The following is a 21,951-nucleotide window of genomic DNA, read 5'->3' on the forward strand; positions in this document are numbered from 1 at the left end:
ATTAATACGTATAGATATGGGGTATGCCTTTATAATTGTCTTATTATTTAAGAGATGACATTAAGTTAAGTTTAAGAAATCATTTACAATTACTACTATTTAAGTAATATGATTGTAGTAACAAAAATTCTCTTTTCTTGATTCCTCTTTACCTTCTAAACTGTCTGTGCCCTTCTAATATTTTAAAAATACGAGAATTTTAAAAACTTAACATATAAATATAATTGTATATATATATATTTAGAAAAGTTATTTAAAATGCGAGTCTTATGAGATTCAACCCTACTGATTAAGCGGGTGTCCTGTCCATGAATTATTTTTTTTGGGTTTATATATATATATGCTACAATGTGTCTTGAATGTTCATGATGAAATTTATCGATGTTCTTCAAGATTTATCCATCTCTTTACAAACATCTTATCCATCTCCTCAGAGTCTATCAGTCCCTCCATTTCAATGGGGATACGGAATTTTGGATCTGTTATGGATCCACTCAATTCATTCAAATTATTAAATCCAATATGATAATTGATCAATACATTTTCTGTAAAGCGAACCAGGATTTCATAATTATACACTCTACCATTTGTCTGTGAAGTTCCTGTACTATACCAACTTCGTGACGTATTTTCTTTAATATTAGCATTGCTATATATAATGATATCCAAGATCCATAGGAATAAATCATTATTAATATATTTCATTATATTCCAGAAATTTTTGAAATTCAAACATTCTTTATTAAATTCGGCAGTATATTCTTTTTCACCATATAGGAGACTCTTTTTCGATACAATATGGTCATCAAATTTATTACGTACATTATCATTGAAGCATTGTTTTTGAATTTTAACATTAATATTCCAAATTTTCTGTAAATCATTGTTTAGTTTTTCATCACTCAAAAGATTGAAAAAAATAATTTCATCCCCACTTTCAATACCTTCCATTGATATTGATTTCAATTGTAATAATAAATATAATTGATCATAATGAGAGAATTCTTCAATATGTAAATTATTTTTAATTAATTTTTTAATTTCAATTTCTTTTTCTTTGGGGAAATTCATCTTATTTAATTTATTCATCATTTCTTTAAAGTTTTCACATTTCATTTCATCATCATTAGTGTCTGTTAATAACATTTTCCAAAATTCATATCTTAATTCGCCATTAATACTTGTTTCATAAATTAATTTCTTCATCATCTTTAAACTAGATCTTCTTCTAATACCACGTCCTTGAATTAAAATATACTTTTCATGATTCATATCATCTTTCATCTTTCTTTCCTCTCTTTCTCTCTTCTTATCTAATTGTTCGATAGATGCAATACTCATTGTCTTATTGATAGCTTTATTATGAGATTCTCTTTCCAATTCATCTTTGGGCGGCAGCCAACTTGGTCTGGAAGATCCATTAATTAAATTCAATTTCTCTTCACTAACCAAAATTAAATCTTCCATACCTTGTTTTGATAATTCTTTTATTTCAATTGGTAAAAAATCAGAACTTAAATTTCTTTCTTCTAATTTTTGTTGACTTACATGAGCACTTTGATTTTTATAAATGTTTGTAATTTCTCTTGTAGTGTTTTCCATATATTGGAAATCACTTGTATTATTAATCCCTGGAATGGCAGTTGGAGGTGGTAAATAAAAATTTTCATCCAATAGAAAAGAATTATTTTTCTTATGGAAATTTTTATCTCTTAAAGGAGAGGTAGATTTCTTGTTTGGTGTATCATGTAAAAAACTACTTGTACTTACTGAAGCCATTGGAATATTCCAAATCAACTTACCGTCTATATCACCTTCTTGTAATTCCATTTCATTATTATCTTGTTCATCATAAAATTTCTCTTTACCCTTTATAGAGTTTCTTAATTTTGTTTCACCATTAACTCTTCTCATTCTATATTTTTGAGAAGGTGTCATTGGTGGTGGATGATTTAAAGCCAATTGTGATTGAGATTGTGCCAAATTCAACTGAGTCTTCAATTTATGGTTTTTAATCTTGGTTTTATTTTGTTTTGTTTGTAAAATAGCAGATGTACTATTAGAATGAGCATAAAAACTACCTTGAGGTAAGATTTTCTTCTTAGCAGTCACAGGAGTTGTGGTTGTAGAGGTAGCAACACTACTTGAATTACTAGTGATTGTAGTATTCCCATGTGTTGTAGCGGTCGGATCAGATGATAATTCGATACCACCTTGGATTCTTTTCTTTAATCTAGTGTCAATATTAGAATTGGTTGGTGTAGTAAAGGACATTGTGGTTTTAGTCTTCATAAACATATATTTCTTTGCTTGAGTAGTATCAATGATGTCATCTTCTCCTTCACCTTCAGTATTAACATTGACATTATCATCAACATTAACATCATCGACAATAGATGATGTTCTTGAATTAAATCCATCAGGAGATGAGTTATAATTGTTATTAGAAAAAATATCAGAAGGACAGGATGAGTTATTGGTACCTACAGAATTATCGCTCAAATGTCTATCACCAATAGTAGGTGGAGTCATAGAGATATCTTCCAACCCGATAATAGCGTTTTCTTCAACATCTAGATCCAAATCATCACAAGTCAACGATGTACTTGTACTGATCATCTGTTTCAAAAGATTATCGCTGGGTCTTCTGCCGACATGACCAACGTTGATCAATTTAGAAGTACCATTAGATTTTTTCCTTTCTTCTCGATTCTTGATAACCGTTAATCCGTTCATGTTTGGTTTTAAATAAATATTTTAAAGAGTTGAAACGATTGTAATTGTAAAAAAAAAAACAGAAATAAAACGAATGTCAAAAAAAATATTAAGGTGAAAGTGATGTGATATGAAGTGAATGTATGAATTAAACCAGAATGAAATCTATAAAATCAACAGGTAAAGAATGATCGACGAGAAAAATCACGAATGTTAATATGAAATATGCAATGTTCAAATGAGTAATGTACAAGCTCGACGTTGCTTGAACCGATTAATCCTCAAAGACGATATACGAGAATTTATATCGTATTATTGTATATATAATTGTATATATATACAAACAGCCTTGTTTTGACACAAAATGTCTTTACTAAGTTTAAGTTTGTTTTTACTTATGAAGATCTTGTTTTCTTTTTTTATTTTTTTTTATTTTTCAAATTAAAATTTCAATTCTTAGCATCTTTCCTATCGATAATATCTGTTAGAAACTGCCATTGAAATTTCAAGGTCGGCACGCGTATGTCTCGATTTCCGAATTCTGCATGGTAAATAGAGACCGCTAATGAAAATCGCCCATTCCAGGCACAGTTTACCCTTTTTGATAGTGCCTATATGTTTTGGGAGTCGTCTTGCTTCATTGAGAAATGTGCTACCCGATTTAGAGCTTTGTTTCCTTTTCGGGGTTCTATGTTTTGATTTCCTAATTTAGAGAGGAGTATTTTTCTGTCACGTGGATTTTCACATTAAGGTTATGAGCCTCATTTTATTTTTCCTGTTCCGGGGAACAGAATGTGTCACAAATGTTGGTATATAGTTGCGCCACAAAAGAGAAAAAAAAACATGTGGAGAAAACATAATATGAAGAAATTAAAGGGTAATAAATATGGTGAAATATATGGTGAAATTTATGGTGAAATATATATGGTATCATGTTATGAGGCAATTATGCCATTGTATATGCAGTTTATATATAAAGTATATATAATTATGTTCGTGTGTGTGTATTGCTTTTGCTTTTGCTTTCGCTTGCTTTTTTAATGGCTCAGGCCAGTATATGCAGGTGGTCATTATATTGTCACATCACATAGGTGTCAAATACACTTCTGTGTCGGTATCAAACTCTATATCTGTGGAATTACGGGTATTGCATTTTGTGATATCTGGAGTAAGTGATGATATGGATGAATTTGTACTTGGAGAGTCACTTAATTGATTGATTAACGTGTTTTCCATAGCATGAAGACTTTTATCAAATTGTTGAAGTAATCCATTTAAACCATTCAATAATTGTGTCTTTTGATCAACCCATTGGTTTCTCATTCCTTGATCATTCAAATCATGAATTAATTGGAAATCATGTAAAAAACTCATATTCAAATTCTCCATGGGAGGTTCCATCTTACAATTATATGAATCATATACATTGGTTGTAGTATTGATTGTAGTAGCCATAGAAATATTACTAGAAGATTTTGTAGGCTCTGTAGGATTCCTGGGTTTTTGATTGATTGGTGTCATTGATATATTATGGCTTATGTTTGTATTAACACCAAATTGATTGATCGTGCTTGTAGATGTATTGATATGTAACTTCATGTTTTCTTTTGTAGTGGTGGTAGTACTAGTATTAGTACTATCCATGTGTTTCATGGTTAAGGGGACAGGCATTTGAAGTTTATTACAACTCATATAATCATTAGTAATAGATGATGATCTTTTAATCTTGTAATTACCATTATTCAATTTATTTAATCGCGTCACATTACGAATTTTCTTCTCATAAATCTCACTAATGCAATTACCGTGTCTATTGTTATTATTATTTGCATTAATATTATTAGTAGTACTTTCTATCTCTAATGGTGAATTAGAATATGACGATTTGCCAGTAAAGATTATCGGTGAATTACATTTAGAATTAGGATTGAAAATATAAGGAGTATTACTACTACTAATGCTTGAACTGTTAAGACTACTAATTGAATTTGTTTTGATTGGCGAAGCAGTATTACTTAGATTAGTATTGATTAAAAATAAATTTTTGGATGGCGTAGAATATCTTCGTCTCGAGGTTGGTAATGGAGGAATACTAGGCAAAGATTTTCGAGTTTCAAAATTATTGCTTGTAGGACTAGTCAATTTACTACTACTATTATTATTATTAGAAGTAGTTGCAGTAGCCGTAGTAACATCAACAATAGTACCTCTCCTTGACACTCTTGGGTTGAAAGTGGTTCGATTCGTAGGTGTCATATCAGTCCCCAAGCTTACTGGTAATTCATCAGGAATCTCAATCTCAATAGAGGAAAGATTCAATTGTACAGAATCTTGACGACTTCTACAATCAGGAATGCTATCAGTGCTATTAAAATTCAAGGGAAATTCTTGATATTCTTTCTTATTATCAATTTCCATATCGAAAAAATTCATACCAATAATAGAATTATTAAAACCATTAATTTCAATAGGATTCATTAAATCATTATACTCATTACCATCAGGATTAATACTGTTAATATTATTATTGTTGTTGTTATTTTGGCCACTACTATAATTATTATTATTGGTATTACTGTTACCACCACTGCCATTATTAATATCATCATCAAATAATTCAAGTAACATTTTAGTGGCATATGAATTACAATTCGGTTTTATATCTGTGCATTTTATAAATTCATTATCGAATTTAGGCTGTGATAGAGGGTTCATATTAATAGATTGCTTAATATTGTTAGACATGTAAATATTATTAGTATTTGTATTCAAATTAATTGTTAGATTTTCATTAATTGTCTTTCTATAATTTTGAAATTTTTTATTCATATTATTGTAATTAATTAAATTATTTTTCTTACCAATATCTAACATATTGTTATAATATAAAGGTTCATCTTCAGGATATTCAATATGTTCTTTCACTGCTACTTCATCAAAAATATTATTACTTGTGGGTGTGTTGGCAGCTGTATTAGGATTGGTGTTAATATTGGTATATATGGGTGTCTTGTTATCTCTAAATAATAATTCATTGGAATTTATTGAGTCAAAATCCCATCTTGTGTTTTCTTCTTCAATGACTTGTTGAACAATTTTAACTATATCTCCATCTTTCTTGGACTTTGAGTTAGAATTTTCTAATATTTTATTTTCTATATATTTTTCTTTAGAGTTAGAACTTGAATTAGATTGTTTTTTAGTCAATGGATTTAGTTCCTTTTCCCTTCCAATTAATTCATTATATTTAGAAATTAGATCAATCAATATCTTAGTAGGAGTTTCTTGATATTCTTTTATAAATTCAGTCTCTAATAATTTAGTGGATGTTAATCTTTCACTAGGATCTTCATCTAGACATAATGCAATAAATTCTTTTAAACTCTTACTATACATTTTGCCTTCTAATCTTGGTGGTTTCAATTTTGTAATCAACTGCATGGCTTTTGTTGCATCATATTCACAATAGGGTGGATTCCCCGTCGTAATCTCATATGCAGTAATACCTACTGACCAAATATCAGCTTTTGTATCATATAATGAGCTTTCAATAATAACTTCAGGTGCCATCCAATATGGTGTACCTGCCATTGTCTGTCTCTTTGGTTTAGAAAACTCTAATTTAGCAGCAATACCAAAATCACAAAGTTTAATACCACCATTTTGATTAATCAAAATATTGGCAGCTTTTATATCTCTATGAATAATATTATCATGATGAATATATTCTAATGCATATAATAATTCTCTTAATATAACACTAATATAGATTTCATTAAATCTACCAATTTTAATTAAATTTCTCACAGAACCACCGTTACAATATTCCATAATTATCCAGATTTTTCTGTTAATTAAATATGAATGATAATAATATGTAATATTTGGAGCGTATCTTAATAAAGATAAAAATTTAATTTCATTTTGAATATCTTGAATTTCATTTATATCACAATCGAGATTTAAAACTTTAATTGCAAATACTTTTTTGGATTTAATACTATGACCTTTATATACAGTGCCAAATTTCCCTTTACCAATTACTTTTGTTCTTTTATATAACTTCTCAACCATAACGGGTATGATTATATTTGCAATGTATGAATCTAGTTTGTTATTGTTTTTTGTCCCTCTCTAAGGCCTTTTGGTTTTAAAAGATGTCTGCTCTGTAAGATTTATATATATTTAAAATAGTTAGTAAGTAGATTTCTATAAGTTTAGTAGTTAAATAAAAATTAAGTAAACAAAAAATTTAAAAATTAAAAAAAAAAAAAAAGTAAAAAAGAAAAATAGAAGTAAAGATTTAAAGAAGAATGGGTATCTTAAGGGTATTGAGGGGAGTTGTATTAAGGATAAAAAATTGGTATTGGAGTTCCTATTAGTTTCGTATTTTTTTTGAAATAGTAAAATGGATGAATATTCAGGAGAAGATCAGTAATGATGAAGAAAAAAAAATAGCAAAACAAACTTCAATTGTCTAGTGGCTGATCACTCAAGTTAATATATACAATAAAGCTTAATATAATTTTATCAGATGATATGGAAATGCAGAGGATTAGGTTGGCATGATTGGTAGTAGGAGAGAGAAGAAAAAAATTAAAATAAAAATTAGAATAAAAATAAAATTAAAAACAAAAAACTAATCAATTCAAGTACCAATTTACTACTGTATTTGGTGAATTGATTAAATATCTATTTTCAACATTGAAACAAAGTGCATATTAGAAAGTTATGAAGAAACATGAACAAAGCGAAGTAGAGTAGAGTAAAGGGTACAAGATATTTAGAGATCTAAAATCTGGATCAGGTAGTAATGAAAGTAATGAAGGAACAAACAAATTGGAGAGTTACCAAGAATGAAACACATTAGGTAAATAATGGAAAATAAGTGTATGATGTTCTGTAGTAACTACTACAATCAGAGAAACTCCATGTTGTTTAACTGGAGGTAAGTAACAAACGTAAAAAACCCATAAACAAATGGATGAATAATAATTAAATGGGTAAATAAACATCAATAATTCATCTTTAACGAGTTGTAAAGTAGTACGTAATTGTTTTTAAGCGTTCTTGTTATTTTTTCTAAATTAATTAATAGATATTATTGGAATAGAGATGGGATGGAATTATATGCCCAGAGAGTCAAGTAGTTAGCCAGCCAGATTGAGGTAGGGATATGTTGTTTAAAAACCGAATTTTGATAACAATAGCTCAATTGACTCAGTTCACAATAGAAACACGAGAAATAGTTACCACAGTAAAATATTTATGGGTAGATACAAATATGTCTAAGGACAAATCATGTTGTAGGGGCAGGGAGGAGACATAAACACCCCTAGACAAGTAAGTGTGGTTGAATTAAAAAAGAAATAAAAAAAAAGAAATAAAAAAACAGGTTAAGTAAATATCCTAAGGGAGCTGTCTGACGTAAAATGTGGAAAAAAGTTCCTTACACCATAGTCATACCAGCTAGTAAGCGGGGGTGAACATCTTAAAAAAGAACAACATAGTGTTCAGATGGAAATACTGGTAAAGACAACCAAAGGAAAGCTAATGTAAAGGAAGGAAAATCATATCACTGAGATAACCCACAAGTAAGAATCGGCACAAAAACACAATTATTGGCAAATACTACCGATTCTGTCACTTCGAACAAAACCTTCATGGTGCCTACCTTCTCTGACATTTCTAATTGTGATAATTCTCACCATATAGATCTGTGCCTCGCTGGGAATCCTCCATGCACAAAACAGACACTTTGAAACCAGTTGGTTCGCAATTGGCCTTATCCAGTAACTCGAGAGACAAACTGGCTTAAGCCTTATTTCCAGATCGTCACTACATTGAAAGATGTTAACGATGTCGTGAGACCTTTGCAAAACAAAAATTACCATATCCAGTATTTTCTATCTTCAGAGCATTCTCGGTGTTTCCTTTTCCGGATAGGCCCCACCACTCTTTGGATTGTCGGAAAACTGGCGTGGCCAGATTCATCCAGAACTCAAAAAGTGAAAAGCACCTAATGGATAGTAATAACCTTCAAGTACATTTATTTCACGATGTACGGGCGAGAAGCTGCAAATGGAATATCGACAGAATCTTATGTTACAGCTGAAACTTTCATTGGTAAACCCTTCTTAGTGGAATGACTATTACTGGAATAGATAGTTGGTATAACAATTTCTACACTGGCATTTTCTTTTTTTTTTGTTAATTTTTGGGTTCAGTTTGTCCGCCATAAATGTAATGTGAAACTCTAATGCCAGGTTAATAGATAACAATAACGTCATTAAATCGAGGCGTCTTCCTCTTGTAGGGTGCAATGATTCAAATGGTAGAAGTGTAATAATATCATATGAGTAAGAGGTGTGAGAGGACAGACGGAGCTTCCTTGTATGCTGTTTTTAGGTAAAAAACTCATAAATTCCTCTTTGAGCATCTCGTTTGCCAATACATGGCGGTTAATTAGGCCTAAAGTCTGAAACAAAACTCCAGTTAGTTGGAATTATCGTTGTTTCAAAAGTTGAAGAGTAATTGAAAAATTATCAATCTATGAAAATCCTTGCTTCTGAACGGCAATGAACTTGTTGTTCTCAGGAACTCATAAGGGTAGGCAGGTAGGTAACTGTTGCTCGCCATTTAACGGACTAATTGGCTGATATTCAAATAATATAGGCAATCTTTGTTTCCCACTCTCATTTTGTTTGTCTGTTTGTTTGTTTTCCATCTTTAGTTAGTTGATCAATGAAAGTGACTTGCGTTTTATTACTAGATTAAGATCCTTTAAATTCTAAATTTTGTTTTTTTTGATTTGAATTCTTTCGCACGAAAGCCCGAAAGTATATTTTTTAATTTTATGAAAAAAAAAAATATCTATTGAATAAAAAATAAATAATAATAAGTTAAATAAATCAACCAAGCTTGCTTTCTTTTTTTATTTGTAAGTTAACACGTATACTATACAAAATGTTGTATTTACAATTTCTTTTGATTGTAGCTTCGTTATTCAATTTTATAATTGTTTACTCTCAAGAAGAAAATGGTGATGATGATCTTCAATATGTAGATCAAAAAACTGTTCCATTTATTTTATTTTCTCATAAATTAATACCAGGCGTACAGCAATATCAAGAAGATTATGATTCAATACTGACTTTCCACAATGATGAATTGACCTCCATAGTACAAGACATAACGTCGCATTGTAGCTCCGATGCTTATATTTTGATCAATGTTCCAGGTCTTACGAAGTCCGATTTCTTATATTCAAAAAATAGTTTTAATTCATTGAAAAGATATATTTTCCAAAGTTCAACAACTTTGAAGTTCGAGAAGACTCAAATATTGGGTGAGAATTATTACGATAAATTGACATTTTTCATTAAAGATAAATGTAGAATAAAAGATCAAATGATCATCAATATAAGAGGTAATAATACTGATAATTTCCAACCTTACATAGATTCTAATAAACGTATTATTAAAATAAATTATCCAGAATTACCTACATTGGCCAACTCAAATGATCGTACAAAATCATTAGAAGATTATGATAAATTCTTAAGATTGGTTCTGGCTCAAATTCCTTCACCAGAACATACTGTTATAATAACTTCATTAAATCCTTCTAAAGAGGGGGTTCATGACGATATTACACCAATTGAGATTTTCCCTGAAATCTTTGATAATAAATTAAAATTTAGAGAATCAGAACAAAATAATAGAATTTTAGATGTACCACCAGAATTTAATGAATATCGTCCAAGATTTGATCAAATAGAATCGAATGAAAAATTTTTATCAATTTTTGATTACGATTTCATTGATCAAAATAAACAATTGATTATTTCCATTGTAATTGCATTTTTATTGTTTATAATTTTCCAAATTTTTTTATTTATTAAACCATCGTCGCCAACTAAAGATAAAGTTAAAATAAAAAAAAAAACAACTGCATTACAAGAAAAGAAGTTGAAATAGTTTAAAAAATTATCATAGTTTAATTAGATTTATAATTATATAGTTTAACATTTTTCATTCCTAACACATTATTATTACCTCATCTTTTATCATTTTACCTTATTAATTGATATTTATATATTATTTCTAATTTAAAATTTAAAATTTATAATTTATTACTTATCTTTTCTTAGAAAAAAATTTTAACTTTTAAAGTTCACTAAAATTAAACAAACAAATCATAAATAATAATTATATATTTTAAATTTAAAAATTACATTGTTTTCTAATTATAGTAATTTTCAATATTTTTTTTGGCCGGCCGACTACTTTATTTACAGTTTTCAATAAAACTTTAGATATTTCAGAAATTTTGGAAAAAAAAAATCTCCTCATCAATCCTTACTTGGTAATAACAATATTAATTAATCTATCTCCTTGTAGATACGAAGTTTAATTAATAATTCGAGAATTTACGGGGTGTGTTTTACATTAAAGATTATTCGATCAATATTATTTTTTGTGTTTTGTATTCAATAGATCAACAAAGTCCATTATAGGCAGTGCCAAATCATTTGAATATCTTTTATTTCAGCGGTGACTTGTCTAAGAGTTAACTTACCGATATTCCATGATATATACAGGCTATTGAAGCAATTAGTACTGGAATCATTACGTATATTCATTCATTCTCATTGTGTTTTCGATTATTATTATTATTATTATTATTATTATTATTATTATTATTATTATTATTATTATTATTATTATTATTATTATTATTATTATTATTATTATTATTATTATTATTATTACTATTATTATCGTTATTGTTATTGTTATTATATTCATATATCCAATTTTTTTTTGCTTCGAAAAAAAGACGAACCATACTCTATTTTACCAATTTAAATATTCATGTATCTTTTATTAAATATTATACTACACACAATTTTATTACAAAGTTTACGACCTGTTCAGTCGTTACTTTTCGAGAAAGATATTATTAATGTATTAAAAAAAAATTCTGACTTATCAGATATTGAACGATTAGCCAAGCTACAATTCACTGAATTTCCAAGATTAATAATAGGTAAAGATTTGGGTACAATATATTCCAATGTTTCTCTAGGTACTCCTTCTCAATTACAACGTTTATCCATTGATATAGCTCAACCTTATGTTTGGGTACGCTCCGGCAGAAATAGTACAGAATGTGATAAACCTGGATCTTTCTGTGTTAATTATAGTGAATACTATGCAAATGCGTCTAATACTTCCCGTGTTTTAAATAACAATTATATTCAAAATATATTTTTTGTTGACGGAAATGCTATTAGTGGAGCAACTTATAGTGATCGTATTTTATTCCCTAATATGACCTACGGAAATGATGATATTAACATCCATCGAAATTCAACTCGAAATTTTACATTAAATGCAACAATTGATACACATAATTTATCAGTTTCTAATATTTCATTCTTCGATGCATATAACTATTCTTCATTAAGATATGGTGCTCTTGGTTTAGGTGGTGGATTAGTTTCCACAAATTTGGGTGTCACTGGACCCTCTGACCCATTTTCTCTTTTAAATGCTCTTTTAAATTCTGGGGTTATTCAAACAGCTTCTTATTCAATGTGGTTTGCTAATGGATCATCATACATTGATACAAAACATTTCCCTTACGAAGAAAAAAAATCAGATTACGGGTTAATAGTATTTGGAGGTGTCGATTCTTCGCTAATTGACGGTACTTTTCAATCATTTACCATGATTCCATATGAAGACACTTCTGATGGGTTAACTACTTCTGGTTATCCCATTTTACCAATGGGACCAATATATATTATTGCCAACTCTGGAAGAACTTTAAATTTGACAACGTTAGACTTCCTAGAACCTGTGTTATTGGATTCAAGAATTACAAATAGTAGATTACCTGCAAGCTTTATCATCCAAGTGGCTATTCAATTAGAAGCCATGTATTTAGAATCATTAGACAGATGGGTTGTACCATGCTCTCTTGCTGATTATAATGTTAATTTTGATTTTTCATTTGGTAGTGTAAGGATTAGAGTTCCTTTGGAAGATTTCTTAGTCCCCTCAGGACTTACTGGTGACAACAAGACTATCCATTTTAGCCAAAATGAAGATGCATGTTATTTGGCGATGTATCCAAATACAGATATTGGGTTTAATATTCTAGGGACCCCATTTTTAAAAAATGCTGTTATTGCGGTAGACCATAGCTCATCTCAGATCGCCATTGGGAAAGCAATTTCAGGAAAAGATATATATTCAAACAACATTAATTCGTTAATACCTAGCCTCAGCTCGTCAATTAGCTCAGATTCTACGCCATCAACAGTTCAAGCAATAGCATCTGGTACAATTCCATTTGCTATCACAAGGAATAATTCACAATATAATTCATTGACTATGAGAGCAAGTAAAATAGGAAGTGAGATTCCAGTCTTTCCAGGAGATTTCTGGGGGACTGTTGATTCTAATGGACTAGTAACTATTGGTAGATCCTTCTATGAAACTAGACAAAGATCAACTTCCACAAGCTCATCATCTTTATTCGCTAATCTTTCATTTAATTCTGCCTCACAAAAAACAGCATCTGGTGCTGGAACATCATTAAAACCTATGAAATCATTCTACCCTCATAAATCTACCCCATGGGCTTGGATATCTATTCTAATGTGTTCCATACTATTTGCCATTGTTATTCTTTAGATAAAATATATTTTGGAGACAATTTATATTTTTTTCTTTTTTTCTTCTTTTAATATATTCTTAGATCTGACAACAAATTTCAAAAGCAATATTTATACCAACTACCAAGTACATTATAGATGGAATTTTTCGTATATATATATTGTATACTAAATAAGATACCTACATTAATTTTTCATTTTCATTGCGAAATTAAGTTTTGTATACATTCTTTATTTACCGTCGCAACATTTTCGGACACTTTTTACGAGTTTGTTGTCAAAAGCTCATGCCGGTAAAATAACATTACACGTTGCAAATAAAATAAACTTTTCACCTAAGTAAAAGAAAACATTTTAATAGCTATAAAACAACTGGAAATCCAAGATATAACGGTAAGTTTCATACTTCCAATCGAGTAGGTTGCTGATTGACAATGTCTGAAGAGAATTTGACATCAAACATTTCACAATTGTCTCTGGATCAAAATGCCAATACGGGCATTCAGATGAAAAAAAACCGTAGGCCAAACAGAGCTTATCATAATATGGCTACTGTTGTACCACCAAATGCCTTTGCCACTCCACCAATGCCAACACCTCCTGAATTTGGTATGGCTGATTCCCAAAATATGAATAGTCCAAACAATAGAGTGTTTACACCAAAGGCTTTTAATAGTCCTGTGTCATCTGCAACAAAAGATAACTTTGGCCATGTTAGACACGCGTCAGTTGCAAGCCCAATTCAAAATACATCCCATTTAGTTCCAACACAGAGATGGGAAGATCAATTAAACTATTTACAAAAAGGTTTTGAAACGGCAACTGATTCTGTTCCACCTTTATCTACCACACAATTTTATTGTGCTGATCAAGGTACCTGTGATCCACGTTTAATGAGTTTATCCATGTACAATGTTCCAAGAGATGAATTGATGAGGGCTGCAACGAAATTACCATTAGGTGTTACCGTTCAACCTTTTGCTACCATTGTTCCTACTGCGCCTGTTCCCGTAGTTGAAATTGAAAGTGATCATGGCCCATTGCGTTGTAGACGTTGTCGTGCTTATGCTAATCCTAAATTTCAATTCACTTATGATTCTCATGCGGTGTGTAATATTTGTAAGGTCAAAATGCCAATTCCATCAGAACACTTTGCACCAATGGGCATTGATGGCAGACGGTCCGATATTGCTACAAAACCAGAATTACATAGAGGTAGTGTAGACTTCAAAGTTCCACCATTATACAATGCCGTCAAAGAGGTTGAACCAATGCCATTGCATTATGTATTTTTAATTGACGTTTCTGTATTGGCTAATGAGAATGGCAGTTCATTGGCCGCTATTGATTCTGTTAGATCTTCTATTGATTTCATTGCCGACAATCAACCAAATTGTAAAGTTGCCATTATTGCCTATGATAACAAATTAAAGTTTTACAATTTAAGACCAGATGCGGAAACTACTCAAGAATATATTGTTTCCGAATTAGATGACGTATTTTTACCATTTTATAATGGTATGTTTGTTAAGCCAGATGATGCTATTAATGTAATTTATGATACCCTTAGAAAAATTGAAAACTTTGTTAATATGGACAAATATAGTCATGTCGCCTATTCTTGTTTTGGATCTGCTTTACAAGCAGCTAAACTAGCCTTGGACACCATTACCAAGGGTAATGGTGGTAAAATTATTTGTACCTTGAATGCGTTACCTAATTGTGGTAATGGTATCTTGGTTAACAAAAGAGATGATGCTACAAGAAAAAACTTGAAATGTGACAGTGATTTTTACAACAAGATTGCATATGATTTATTAAAATCTAATATTTCAGTTGATACCTATGTTACAAATGCTGGTTACATTGATATGGCTACAACTACTTTCCCTTCACAAGTTACATCAGGTTTGGTCAACTATTATCCTCACTTCCGTCATGGCGTAGATGATGGACGTATTATTAACGATATGATTCAAAACATTTCCAACATTGTAGGTTATCAAGGTGTTTTCAAAGTACGTAGTTCTAATGGTATTTCTCCATTTGAATATTACTTGGAATCTGCTGATGGTATTACCCGTGATCCTTTAGTTTCTTGTTTGACCAAAAATACAATTATCGATGTCTTATTTAAATACGATGAAAAACTTAAATCAGGTGATGATGTTCATTTCCAAGCTGCATTGTTATATACTGATATTGATGGTGTTAGAAAAGTTCGTTGTTTGAATGCATCGGGTGCTGTCTCTGATAGTGTCAGAGAAGTCTTCAAATTTATCAATCAAAATGCTGTAGCAAGAATAATGATTAAAGATGTTATTGAAACGCTGGGCGATTGTAATTTTGCTGAAACTAGAAGAATCATAGATTCCAAAATGTCTGATATCTTAACTCAATATAGAGCTTTAGTGAGTGGCAGTTCCTCTACTCAATTAGTATTACCTGATACTTTGAAGACATTACCTGTTTATATGCTTTCTTTTCAAAAATCTGAGTTAATGAGACCAAATCATCAAAGTTCTCGTGGTAATGATAGAGTTTTTGATAAATTAAAATATTCTCAATTCAATAGTGCTCAATTATCTTATAAATTATATCCACAAATTATCCCAACTCATGTCTTATTAGAATCTCATGATTTAACATTCTTTGATGAGAATGATCAATTGATTCAAATTGGTCAAGATTCAGTAGAAAATTTGTCAGTAAGAGCCGGTTACTCCCATTTCCAAGATGGTGGTGCTTATTTAATCTTCAATGGTGAAGTCGTTTACTTATGGTTTAACGAACATACTAATAGAATGCTATTACAAGATTTATTATCTGTGGATCCATCCATTGAATTAAACCAAATATCATTATTTAGTGGGTCATTACCAGAAGCTGATACTGATATCAACAGAAAAGTATCCAATGTATTACAATATTGGCGTCAAATTACAAATAGAAATTATATTCCTCTAGTCTTATTAAGGCCAAATATTGACCAATATTATAGCAGTGTAATTTCCCATATTTTTGTGGAAGATCAATCAATGAGTAAGATCGAAGCCGCTGATAATTATTTGGTAACATTACATCGTCGTATTCAAGATAATTTGAAGAAACAAAATTTTATCAAGGCAGGTAAATAAACCTGCTAATTTACGTCCCAATGATACTATAAAATATTATTGTGGATTTCATAAATGTGCTAATCTATTGAATTATCAATATATGTAAAGTAAACGATAAAACATTTACCAAATAGAAAATTTAGGCCCAAAACGGATACCATAATAGTATTAAATAATCTTTATACAACTTCCAAAAATATAATAAATATAAAGACCATTAGATACTAATATATAAGAAAAAAAATCAAAATAATCAACAAATAGTAGTAACCAATTAACTGTTTAAGCAGATAAATATATATACAGATCTTTCAAGAGCTCTTACTACAAAGAGTAATGATAGAGTTTTGGGAAATTACTGATCTGCTAAGCAAATATTGTGATTCTATTAGACTAATTGACGAATTTAATCGCCAAAGTATTTTAGTCAGGCCAAGAATTCGAACATTGCTCCAGAATGCTCCTTATCATTATTCTAAATTGGGCTTTCGAGTGGCTCTCAGCTATTCCATGACCTTTTATGCTTGAACAAGAACCTTAAAACTCTGTTGACTATTCTTAACTATTAATAATTGTATTTTTTTAACTATTCTTGAATATTCCTGACTATTCCTGACTATTCTTATTATCAGCCGAATCGCGTTATTTCGCGATTTGGGCATCGAATTTCACAGAATATATAAATTTCCCTTTTTGTCCGAGACGCGAAGAGAACGTTACCCGGTGTATCACGAAAATTTTGTTTTTCCATTCTTACTCTTTGATCTGGGAAATGGAAAAATGATAACTGAAATAACTCAAATAATTGAAATAATTGAAATATTCTGTAGATAATTCCAAATTAATATTGAAATATTTTGCAAAAAGAAAATTAAAAAAAGTAAATATACAATTATTTGAATTGACAAATTAGTGTCAAGTATTGAAAGATTTTATTCATTTTCATTTTTTTTTACAATTTTTTTTCTTTTCAATTGTTGATACATTTGATAATTTTATTTCTACTTTAAAAAATTATTCTCGAAGATTTTGAACTTATCAATTCCAATATACTCTCTAAATATTCGACAGCTTTATTATAACAACAAACTGTTTTTTTTGATTTTCTGATTTTTCAATAGAGTAGTCTACTATTTGATTATTTCCGTTTATTACATTATATTATATTATATTATTATTGTTTTTTTTTATTTAAAAGTTTAATCTAACTATATTTTAAACTATACTAATTCAGCACGTCGAATACTTTTCTAAAGTTTATCCTAGCAAATTATTGGTATACAAGTCATTGTAATATATTCTACTGAACTATTTTACTACCATAATATTTATTTTTTGAAAACAACTTTTGCATTTTAAATTATCTTACCTGAATAATAGTAAGCTATAGCAGGATAAGATGAGCGGAAATATTAACGATAGCTATAACAACCGTCCGTTTGCATCTAATAATCCATTTAGACACGGTCTTACAGATACTAGCATGAGTCAAAGCCAAAATGATAACCAAAATAGGCCATGGGATACATCAAATAACTCTCGTGGAAAAGGTAACATCACTTTATCTTACACCGAAGAAGATAGTTTATATAATGATGATAATGATTTATATGTAAAAAGAGGCGCACAAACAACAAATAATATTTCAAGTTATAGAAATACCAATAACTCTTCACCTCACTCCATGAAACATGCCGCTACAAATCCATTTTTAGATGATCTTGCTAATGATAATAATTTTGTGGAAGAGACTTCATATTCAATTCCTGCAAAGGATTATAAAAGTAATAAGAATTCCACTACTATCACTGTCACTTCAAATGATGACGTTGCTAAGAACCGCACTAACAATACACCTAGATACCCAACTGCTGAAGATGAGAAGAAAATGTTAAGACAAAGAGATACTAGAAGAAGTGTAGAGGAAGAACCTTATATGAGACAACCACCTGGTAAAACATCTGCTCTACCTCCTCCATCCTATGAAGAGGCTGCTGGCCCAAAGAGAGCTAATGGTTCCTATCCAAAGGAAAAATCCAGTCATTCAAGTTCCACTCGTCAACATCATTCGTCTTCTATTTCTAATGGTCATGCACAGTCTCATCATCATCATTCTCATCGCGAACGTGCTCGTTCAAATGCCGGTGATGGCCATCGCCCAACACATCGTTCATCTTTAGATGCGGATGATGATAGATATTCATACGGTAGCTCTGATGATGAACGTGAACGTGAGCGTGAACGTCGTCATAGAAGTCGTAGATCCAAGGAGAAGAGGAAAAGTAAAATGATTATACCTAAAAATGTGGATACAATTGATAAATTGGATGTTACTGGCCTATTTGGTGGTTCATTCCATCATGATGGTCCATTTGACGCAGTTACTCCACATAGAAATAAAAATGCGAAGGCACCACCTGTTATGGCATTTCCAGCAGATGGTCCAAATAGTACCATTGGTGGTGCATCAACTGCCAAATCTGCTATGGATGAATTATTTGGTAGAGAAAGCATTGATGATGAAGACCACATTTATTCGTCAGTCAATTCAAATGGTGTTAGAAGAGCAGGCACCATCGGTAGTACTATGGGTGTATCAAGACATTTAAGTTTAAATAATAAAGATGTAATTAGACCTGGAAATACAAATATGGTCTTTTTAGATACTAGAACAAAAGCTGAGGCCGTTCATGGTGAAACAACTGCAGGATTAGGCTCATCAACATTTTTAGATGGTGCACCAGCGCCAGCTCCAGTTTCTCAAAATAGAATGCCAAGCAACAATACCGTTCGTAGAAACAAAACTTTTTCACAAAGAATGGGTAGTAATAACAATTCTCAATACAATTATAACGACACTAATAATGGCCATGGCGGTAACGCCGGTGATTTTGGACATGCTGGAACATATGATAGATCAAGATATGGCAATACTAATTTACAATCGTATCAAAGAAAACCTGATTCATTCAATTCTTATAGTAATGGCAATAATAATAACACCAATAATATTAAGGGCTATAATAATGAAAATAACGAGATTCATGATGATTTTGATGAAGATGTATACTTGGATTTACCAAATAATACTGTTAAAAAGACATCCACTGGGAATAAATTTTTAAGAAGGGTTAAAAGTTTAAAAGTTGGTAGAAAAAATTGAATGACATTAATAATAATAATTATAAAAATTAAATAACAATACATGTTATCGCTTTAAAATAAAATAACAATAATGAAAACAATACAATATTCCTACATATTTATCAATACAGCATACCCAATAGGATTTATATTTATAAGTAGATAGACTAACTATAATACAAAATGTCATACTTTATTGTATGCAATAATCAAATACAACTTAATTTACTAGAGGTCAATGATGCTAATATTAGTTCAACATGCATATACTAAAATTCTTTTGAATAATGACACATAATATATTATCAATCTAATCATACAACTTTCCATTCCCATATTACCTGTTATTAATTTTTTTTTTTTTTACTTCATATTTTTCCCATTTCCATTAACCATCTGATACAATTATTCCTCTCACATAAACTTTTATATATCTATCTATTATTTTTTTTTATCATGATTATATAAATCTTTGTACATTAATATAGATTAAATAATAATATTACCATACAAAAAGAGAGGGTGAGGAAAATTAAAATAAATTAAAATTAAATATACAAATTAATGAGAAAAATGAATATATATGTACATATTTACAAAGTGCAGTGTAATTCATTGATGAAATTTTAAGACAAATAGGCCAATTCAATTTTTGGTAATCTTGATTGAGCAACATTCCAATCAATAGAATTCCAAATGTTATTCAAATATAATATTTTACCAAATGAACCATAATCAGTTAAATAAGCTTTTGGAGAGGAATCAATTGCCAATATTGGTATGTAGTGAATATTATGATCGAATCTATCATAATTTTGAGCTTCTGTCACGGACTTCTGATATGAAATTGACGAAGATGTAGAATCTACCATCATGTCTAAATTATCTTGTTGGCTCTTGTTTTCCATATTCTTATTGTTACTTAATTTCGAAGTAATTTCATTCAAATGACCTACTTTCCCAATATTGAAAGGCGTACCTGCATTATACGTATTGACTACAAATAACCCATCTGATACTAGAGAAGATGATGAAGAAGAAAAATTGTTTTTCTTATGTCTTGCCACTAACCAAGTATAACCATCACCTGAAATTGAAAGAGCAGAATTTATAAAATTAGTCTTAAATTCCTCAATGGAACCAAATGAACCAATTAATGCCTGAGAGAGAGCCTCAGTACCTTGAATAGTTGATGGGTTATTACTATTTGATGATAAAACAGAAATAACATCATTATTATATAATGTCTTTGGCTTTTCCTTTAGCAAAGCTACTGAAGTAAGGCTGGGTCTTAAAGACGATAGAGAGAATTGTAAATTATACAATAAAGAAGCTAGAATGACCAAATCTGTTTTATCACTTGATTTAGAATATTTCAAAATAAAACTCTCTAAGTTACTTATATTTAATGAAGATAACATATCAGCTGCTGACGAAGAAGTCTGCTGATTATTCAAGTGAGCATTTAATTGGTTCACATACATCTTAGATCTATTGAACCATGCATTATCTAGACCTTCTTTTGAAAATAATCCATCTAAGGATGATATTTGAATTAGGTTCTTTAATCCACCAGCATGAAGATTTCTCTTTGTCACTAGTCTGAGATTACAGCTCCTTAACAGATTAGTCACTACTTTGCTTGTACCCCACATGAATGTGTTTTGGATATAATTTTTTTAATAATTTATCTTTGTAATTATTAAATCAATATTATATATTATATATAATATCTACATCCATATACTCTAAGATACTTTTAATATTTAACCCAAGATTTTTAGTAACCCGGACTGAAACCCTAAAATTTTTTTAAAAAAGAACCCTACTATATATTGAAATCAACCCCGAATATATCAGTAACCCTGGCAATAGTTATCTAAACCCTAATACCATATAGGCAATGTTACACCTGACATTAACTTCCTCATGCAGCATTATATCTTTATATCCCCGTCCCACAGAACACCATACAGTAACCAATACAGTAACCTTGGACAAGTATCCCCAATATGGTCAAAACAATAAAGTTCATACTTGGAAGTATATCTATAGATATTAACAAAACAAGTTACAATATTGGTCTCAATAGGAATAGCCAACGGTTTAACAAGAACTGCCATTTCTTTTGAAACTATGATTTCAACAAAGCAAGAAGTACGGTATCTGGAATTAAGCTATCAATGACAAGGCAATGATTATTCCTGTAAATTGATCGAAGTGTGTTTAAAACTGCAAGTAAATGTGTAGAAAGTAATTGATCACCACTTGACTGATTCGATTTG

The 21,951-nt window shown here is 30.1% G+C and overlaps 7 protein-coding genes across 7 annotated transcripts; 4 read left to right on the forward strand and 3 right to left on the reverse strand.

The window, feature by feature from the left end:
• Nucleotides 1-375: 375 nt before the first annotated feature.
• TBLA0H01650 (uncharacterized protein) lies at nt 376-2,736 on the reverse strand (the record flags this gene model as incomplete). The annotated part of the gene is made up of 1 exon (XM_004181923.1): nt 376-2,736. One exon carries the CDS (start codon nt 2,734-2,736, stop codon nt 376-378), a length of 2,361 nt encoding a protein of 786 aa, XP_004181971.1.
• Nucleotides 2,737-3,798: 1,062 nt separating this feature from the next.
• Nucleotides 3,799-6,789, reverse strand: TBLA0H01660 (uncharacterized protein; the record flags this gene model as incomplete). Its single annotated transcript, XM_004181924.1, has 1 exon — nt 3,799-6,789. One exon carries the CDS (start codon nt 6,787-6,789, stop codon nt 3,799-3,801), a length of 2,991 nt encoding a protein of 996 aa, XP_004181972.1.
• Nucleotides 6,790-9,681: 2,892 nt separating this feature from the next.
• BIG1 (Big1p) lies at nt 9,682-10,695 on the forward strand (the record flags this gene model as incomplete). Its single annotated transcript, XM_004181925.1, has 1 exon — nt 9,682-10,695. One exon carries the CDS (start codon nt 9,682-9,684, stop codon nt 10,693-10,695), a length of 1,014 nt encoding a protein of 337 aa, XP_004181973.1.
• Nucleotides 10,696-11,592: 897 nt separating this feature from the next.
• Nucleotides 11,593-13,422, forward strand: YPS7 (putative aspartic endopeptidase; the record flags this gene model as incomplete). Its single annotated transcript, XM_004181926.1, has 1 exon — nt 11,593-13,422. The coding sequence occupies one exon, from the start codon at nt 11,593-11,595 to the stop codon at nt 13,420-13,422; it is 1,830 nt and encodes a 609-aa protein (XP_004181974.1).
• A 415-nt stretch (nt 13,423-13,837) lies between these two features.
• On the forward strand, nt 13,838-16,540 carry SFB3 (Sfb3p; the record flags this gene model as incomplete). Its single annotated transcript, XM_004181927.1, has 1 exon — nt 13,838-16,540. The coding sequence occupies one exon, from the start codon at nt 13,838-13,840 to the stop codon at nt 16,538-16,540; it is 2,703 nt and encodes a 900-aa protein (XP_004181975.1).
• Nucleotides 16,541-17,921: 1,381 nt separating this feature from the next.
• TBLA0H01700 (Pal1 family protein) lies at nt 17,922-19,685 on the forward strand (the record flags this gene model as incomplete). The annotated part of the gene is made up of 1 exon (XM_004181928.1): nt 17,922-19,685. The coding sequence occupies one exon, from the start codon at nt 17,922-17,924 to the stop codon at nt 19,683-19,685; it is 1,764 nt and encodes a 587-aa protein (XP_004181976.1).
• A 607-nt stretch (nt 19,686-20,292) lies between these two features.
• On the reverse strand, nt 20,293-21,321 carry MRP1 (mitochondrial 37S ribosomal protein mS43; the record flags this gene model as incomplete). The annotated part of the gene is made up of 1 exon (XM_004181929.1): nt 20,293-21,321. The coding sequence occupies one exon, from the start codon at nt 21,319-21,321 to the stop codon at nt 20,293-20,295; it is 1,029 nt and encodes a 342-aa protein (XP_004181977.1).
• Between the last annotated feature and the right edge of the window lie 630 nt (nt 21,322-21,951).

Source organism: Henningerozyma blattae, chromosome 8 (genome assembly GCF_000315915.1).
Source record: "Henningerozyma blattae CBS 6284 chromosome 8, complete genome".
NCBI lineage: Eukaryota > Fungi > Ascomycota > Saccharomycetes > Saccharomycetales > Saccharomycetaceae > Henningerozyma > Henningerozyma blattae.